The 7,222-nt window shown below is 38.4% G+C and overlaps 1 protein-coding gene across 1 annotated transcript; it reads left to right on the forward strand.

Moving 5' to 3' along the window:
• Window positions 1-212: 212 nt before the first annotated feature.
• LOC125185467 (RNA demethylase ALKBH10B-like) lies at window positions 213-6,434 on the forward strand. Its single transcript, XM_048081996.1, has 8 exons — window positions 213-1,170; window positions 1,707-1,808; window positions 1,961-2,058; window positions 2,158-2,275; window positions 4,622-4,741; window positions 4,878-4,990; window positions 5,078-5,232; window positions 5,543-6,434. The coding sequence occupies exons 1-8, from the start codon at window positions 618-620 to the stop codon at window positions 6,192-6,194; spliced, it is 1,911 nt and encodes a 636-aa protein (XP_047937953.1). The 5' UTR covers window positions 213-617; the 3' UTR covers window positions 6,195-6,434.
• The last annotated feature ends 788 nt before the right edge of the window (window positions 6,435-7,222 follow it).

Raw genomic sequence — 7,222 nt, forward strand, 5'->3', positions numbered from 1 at the left:
ATATTTTGGTACAATACCAATATTGAATACAGAAAATATCATATCATAAATACATTAAAATTTCGGTTATATTTTCATTCCTATAAGTTGGTATACAGTAGTAGAGTATATTTTTTTTCTACGCTAATAAATTCGTTTTGATTTTCTTTGAAAGAGCACCAGCACCAGAGTTCTGTAACAAAGAGGGAAAAGGCCACTATTTGCACACATACATACGCGTGCTTCACAAGCCAATTTTATCTCAGATCTTAGTTTTTTCACACACACACACACATTGAATTTCCTCCTTATCACGTCACTCTCAGATCTGGAAAATCACCTCCCTCCCTACTACTACTATTACTCTATTACTGCGTCTGCCTACACACACACACACAAATTGCGGTAGAACAATCTCACAATCGCCTCCTCAATTATAAGCGGATATTTTTCTGAACGTATTTCAGCCGATCGCAGATCTGTTTACATTTCTCAATGAGCTAAATTCCTATCTAAACGCGCTAACGTATTGATAAAATACGTAATTCTACGTATATAAACTGCGAATATTGAGCAATTTGTTAAATATTAAGGCTATCGCCGTCGACGTTTAGAGCGCAGTGCGGTATCTGTTTGGTATGGCAATGCAATCAGGGGCTATGGCGGTGCCTGAGAAAATCCCTGTGCAATGGTACAACCACCAGCAGCAGCCGCCGCATCATCATCAGGTGGATGAGAGGGAAGTGTTTATGATGTGGCTGAGAGGTGAATTTGCTGCTGCGAACGCGATAATTGACGCGCTGTGCCACCATTTGAGGGCGGTGGGTGAGCCTGGGGAGTATGACGGTGTCATAGGCTCCGTTCAGCAGAGGAGGTGCAATTGGAATCCTGTTTTGCATATGCAGCAGTACTTCTCGGTCGCGGATGTTGTCTATGCGCTGCAGCAGGTCGGTTGGAAGCGGCAGCAGAAAGTGGTGGGGTTCGAGGGCGGTGCGAGGATGGGGGGAGCAGGATTGAAGGAGTTTAGGAGAGGAGGCAGGGGGCAGAGAGGAGGATTTGAGGTGCAGAATTTTGGTGCGGAGATGAACGGGAAGGATCTCAACAATGGTTTCAAAAGCAATCTGAAAGTGACTGAGAAACTGGACGAGGGAGACAACAAGGCAAAGGTGGAGGAGAAAGAGGAGAAGGAAGGTATGAATATAAGTGTTTTTTTAGTGAATTTGAATGTTTATTTGTGTATGTACAAATTCCTTTAATTGTGGATGGCTTTCGTCGAGAAGCCAAAGAATGGTTTACTTAATATTTGATTTAATTAAAAGGTTATTTTTTTCGAACCAAATCGGCAATGGAAATTTATTGGATTTGATCAGTTATTAGTTATCCATTTTTCATCTGGTGAAATATGAAATTTCAGCTTTAACATGGCATTTGTGCCACACTTACTGAATTGTCTTAGTTAGTTTCCTAAAGATCCTGAAGAATTCTTAAACTTCAATGTTTCCTATTGGATTCTCTCTTTACAGTCGAGTCTCTTTGTGGAAGTTAATGGTTAGATATAGTATCACACATATTTGCTCAAATTGCACTCCCTTCTTGCTCTTAAGTATGTATTCTTCATAAATAGGTCTTTATACTCCATCTTCCATGTAAAAGCTTCTATTATCAAAGATGTCGAAAAAATCGGAAAATTATTCCTCTGATTGTTTCCTTTTTGCTTATCTATGAAGTGATGGGACTCGATGAAAAATCTGAAGAAAATGGTACAGAAACGACACTGATAAGCACACAAGAAGTTGTTGCTCATGCAGATGTTGAGGCAGAGAATACTGGTACTATTTGAAAGTTTGATCAAAGATCATGCATGAATATGTTAGCAAGCAAATAAAAATAAGATTCAGCATTTGTAGGCAGCCTTTTCCTCGAGTTTATAAGCTTCTGGTGCTTGGACTATAATCTTATTACTGTTACTTCCCCATTTCAGGGTCTTGCAGTGCGGATGGATCTGGATTATTAGAGAAATCGACCCTTGAAGTTTCACCAAAATCTTTCGTTGCTACTGAGATATGTGATAGAAAACCAGTAATCGCTTTTACTCTTCTTGTTATCATACATTTGGTTTAGAAAATATAGTTGAGCTCAGTTATCAGACATGATTTGGTTTAATAATTTGTATTATAGGTTAATATAGCTGAAGGATTGAAACTCTATGAAGATCTATTTGATGGTTCAGAAATTTTAAAGCTTAATAATTTGGTCAATGATTTGAGAGCTGCTGGGAAGAGAGGTCAGTTGCAAGGTATGTCTACCAGTAGCTATTTGTAGGACAACCTACAAAACTAAACATATTTATGTCTCTCTCTCTTTTCCTTTTTTTTTTTGTTGGTTTTTTTCATTTAAAATGCTATCAAATTTGAGCCTTTTAATTTTTAAATAGCTGTGTCACAACTTATTGGGTAATAAAAATAGGTGAAGGTGCTATTTGTGAGGGTTAGCATTTGATTTCTCATTTTCCTTCATCAGGAAGTGCAAATTATCATTGGGTGCATTTAGTTTTGCTCAACTGTGTCTTCTTTTGCATGTCTGCTATGGTGATGGAGTTTCTTTTAGACTGCTTATCCCCATTTTAAAATTGTCTGCAATAAACGCAGCAGTGATAGTGAAGAGATGTTAAACTTTATTCTGTGCATAGTGCAAACATGTTTATTCAACATCTTTTACCTTTTCCCTAGTTTAAAATAGGTGCAGTTTGAAGTACGATTGACAAAAGGAAAATATATATTGAATCTAGGCCACTCCCTTTATGAAATGTTGATGAAGTTGAAATCCAGTGGCTCTGCATGCAATTCAGTTGGGAAAGTAACAATTATGTTTCTCCCGGTATCTTTCTTTCATAAGAGATTGGAGAATCAAAGTAGCATTTGGTATCTTAACTGGACTTGGACTGTGTGCCGATAGACTGGATCGTGTTGAATTATTGTCGTAAATGAATGTTGGGATAGGTATAATGACGTAATAATATTTAGAATTTAGATCATGTAATAATGATTAGTTATTGCAAACCTTATAAAGTTTAAGACCAATGAATAATTTTTTTTTCTGCCTGAATTGAAAAGCCAGGGATGCACATTTGATTATACTGGCTTGGCATTTTAATTTGTTTGCAAATAAGATCACCGAAATTTGAAACTGAAATTGAACTTAATTGTCAATAAATCTGTAGTTTTATAAAAATATAAAACTAATGGACAAAATTATACCTGTAATCCTTAGTTGTTATTTCACTTCTGTCATTTAGTTTATGATTCAGAGTTTTTAGTGGGAAAATGAAATTTGGAAATACTACTTACTAAAATATGTGTATGTACATGTGTGAATAGTTACAATTTGATGTTTGGATTGATGAACTGAAAAGGGAAGAATCTGAATCGTGATCCAATCGTAAGTTCGTAACAGATAAATGCATTTTAAGTTGCGTCTGTGTGTTTCTACCCAGAAATAAATTGATTAAAATAGGCTGCCTAGTTTAGATTGCTTTTGGGATAAACTAAAAAAAGTCAAACAGTTTCATGACTATAGTAATAAAACGAAATACTGGCTGGAAATGTATAATCTCTGAATTTTTACTTTTCTGTTCTAATTAATTTATTTTCACACTCACTTATGTATATTATACACCAATAACTAATCTAGATTATGAATCTGGCTTTGGGTGATATGCTGTGAAAACTGATATCCATTTCCAGACTATCATATGAAAAATGAAGCCAACATGAAAGATCATGTCTGTGGCGGCTGTACATCATGCAGCCTAACTAGAAAAGTATAATGATTTTCAAAGTGCTTAGGAAGATAATACTACAGCTTCTAAAATAGTGACACATTGGACATTAATTGAATGCGCTCCTTACCAGAAATGTCAGGATTATTGCACTGAATTCCTGTAGATTCTAAGCTGGCAAGTTTACAATATCAGATATTTGCTTGGACGAATCACACACTCAGTATTTGCGGTTAGAATCACCAGTAAGAATTATCCTAATTAAGATTCAAATTGTTGTCTAGTAGGATCTGGGTACCTAGAGATGTAGGAATTAGCATGGTGGCGTGAACATGATCCTTTATTATGAATTACATTTTCTGTTTGTCTTTTCTGGGGCATGTTTTTATGGGGATTCGTTTTGCTCTTTCAGTCATACCTCCACATCTTTAATTTTGGTAAAACCTCGATTTCAATTTAAAGCCAAGTGAAAAGAGTAACTGTCCGTCAAGCAAATGCACTCCCATCCATGATTGTTCTTACTTCTACATTTGTAAAAGAACTGTAACTAACAGAAACTATAGATTGTTTTCACTGAAGAGAGGAACTGTCCTTCAAGCTATGCACTTTCATCATTGTTCTAAACCAGTCTTCTCTTGTCCAACTTTTGAGAATACATTGATTTTGGCTTTGTACTATTGTTGTTACATCTTGAAAGCTTTGGAAAATAATAAAATACTCTATTGAATATCGATTATGTTTTCACCTGTAAATGTATAAATGATGCTCTCAACGTTGAGTAAGCAAATGCATATATCCAGTCATTTTGGGCACCAAAATTATTCTTGCAAAATAATTTATTTTTGTTTGCTCCACCTGATACAGGTCAAACTTTTGTCACTTTAAAGAGACCCATGAACGGACATGGAAGAGAGATGATTCAGTTGGGTGTCCCCATTGCAGATGCATCTCTTCAAGATGAAGGCGCTTCAGGAACTTCTAGAGGTATGTTCTAGAGCAAGCATGCCGATTATAGCTCTTTTTGTTCTTTCTGGGTGTGTCTGTGTTTGTTTATGTCCCTCCCCAATCCCTCCTACGTGTTTATTGTTAAACACGTTCAGGGTTATGGTAAATTTTGCAGATCCAAAAATTGAGCCCATCCCGGTGGCGCTGCAGGATGTTGTTGAACAATTACTTACTAAAAATGTTGTTAGCACCAAACCGGACTCAGCCATCATTGATATCTTTAATGAGGTCCCATATGACTGTAGTGCATTCTCTGTATCAATTGTTTGTATTAAAGCTGACAGATCTAATTTGCTTCTTCACACTTTTTTATAGGGTGATCACTCACAACCTCATATCTGGCCACAATGGCTTGGAAGGCCTGTATGTGTAATATCCTTGACAGAGTGTGAGATGTCTTTCGGTAAGGGAATGGCGATGGATACTCCAGGAAACTATCGTGGTGTTCTGAATCTCTCTCTTTCACCAGGGTACTTCCAGATCTCTTTTCTTATTTTCAAATAAATTATCTACTTCATTTACTGTTATTGCAATTTGCATGCAAGGCAATATTCATTTTCTCTACTTCATTTACTGTTTTTGCGTTCAAGGTAACTTGCTTCGCTGGCTTAATGACCGATTGTTGTACAGCATGTTCTGTCTCTTTATGACTAACATTCATTCTTTGTTCACTATCCTGTACTCACATTATGTAGTTACAACCAAAATTTGTCATTTATTGCTATGATAAAAAAATCTCTCCTATTTCTGTTCTTGTGTAATTCTTCTTGCTATTTACAGATCAACTCTCACAATGCAAGGGAGATCTGCAGATATTGCCAAGCATGCGATACCTACCATGCAGAAACAGCGAATACTTATTACTTTGGTGAAGTTGCAATCCAAGAAAACCATTGGCGGTGATGCACACCCTTTTCTACCTCCTAGCAGGTCACCAAGTCATATTCGCCCCGGGGCTGTAAAACAATATGGCCATGTGCCATCCACTGGCATGTTACCCACTGCTAGTGCTCGTCAGCAGCTACCCCCAGGGAATGGAATCCAAGTCCAACCAATGTTCGTATCTACCCCTGTAGCACCTGGCATAGCATATCCGACACCTGTTGCTCTCCCTCCAACATCCGCTGGATGGCCTGCAGCTCCTCCACGGCATCCTCAGCCTCGCCTGCCAGTCCCTGGCACAGGAGTTTTCCTTCCATCACAGGGCTCTGGTAATTCATCAAATCAGCCCGCAGCTACTGAAAACAATAGCATAGAGATTTCATCCAAGGCAGAGGAGCACAGTTCAGGGAAATCAGATGGTCCTCGCCCCTCCCCAAAAGTTGATGATGAAACCACGCAGCAAGAGGACAATGGGAGTAGCGATGAGCTGAACGGAGGGGCAGCGATTTTGAAGGAAGAGGAGCAGGAAAACTCAAGTGGAGCAGTTTAGTTAGAAAAAGATAGCAAAGAAGAAAGAAGGTTGGAGGCTTAAATTTAATTGGGTAGGCAGCAACTGGTAACGAGTTGATAGTTGAATGAAACTGTAAAGAACGGAACATATTAGTACGACATTTTTTTGGTGATGAGATATTTAGTGAAGGGTGGAGGGAGATGAATAGCCTTTTTCATTTTTGAGCTCCCTTCATGTTTTCTCGAGAATTAATCAAGCCTCTAAGGTCTCATTTTTGCATGTTAGCTATTTTTTCAATGTGTTTTAGCCAAAATGGGTTGTTAAATTTTCACCATTTCTCAAGTTGATTAAATACTATTTATCTTTATAAATTAAATTAAACAATGATGCTGTGGGTGTGTTAAATATAATAAAGGTACTTAGGTACACCCTTATCATATTAATTATACAATATGTTTGTTTATAGTTCCAGGGCATGATTGGTAGCAATCTTGGGCTTTTACTGGAATCCCAGTTAACGTGAATTACAACAATTTTAAATTATTAATATTGGCTTTAATGATGTTTGGTACAAACTTTTTTTAGCTTAAACAATTGTTTTGAAGGCAAATGACTCTCTTCTTCCTCTTGACCCCTCTGCCTCTCTCTCCCTCTCTTCGCCTCTCCCTCCCTCTCCCTCTCTTCGCCTCCCTTCTCTGCCTCTCCCTCCCTCTCTTTGCCCCCCCTTCTCTATCGCCTTAGGGGTCCTCCCAATTGCAAAAACCCCCATCCGGAAAACCCCAATTCCCTTTATCACCGGAATCCCCTCCGATTTCGCATTCCCCAACCTAACAGCACCCCAATTGCTTCATCAATGGCCGCACCGGAGCTAGCTCAAACCGAACCAGAGGGAATCGAGGGAGTCTCGATGACGTGGCTGAATTGGCCCCGATCAAAGGTGGAGGCGTCCAAGTGCGTGATCCCAATCTGCAGATCCTCCCCCTACGTGCTCCGATGCAACAATGGCTCTTCCCTCACCCAACCCTAAAAAGTTTAGCTTCTGCAACAATGGCGATTTCACATTAGGC

This window comes from Salvia hispanica, chromosome 4, assembly GCF_023119035.1.
Source record: "Salvia hispanica cultivar TCC Black 2014 chromosome 4, UniMelb_Shisp_WGS_1.0, whole genome shotgun sequence".
Taxonomy (NCBI): domain Eukaryota; kingdom Viridiplantae; phylum Streptophyta; class Magnoliopsida; order Lamiales; family Lamiaceae; genus Salvia; species Salvia hispanica.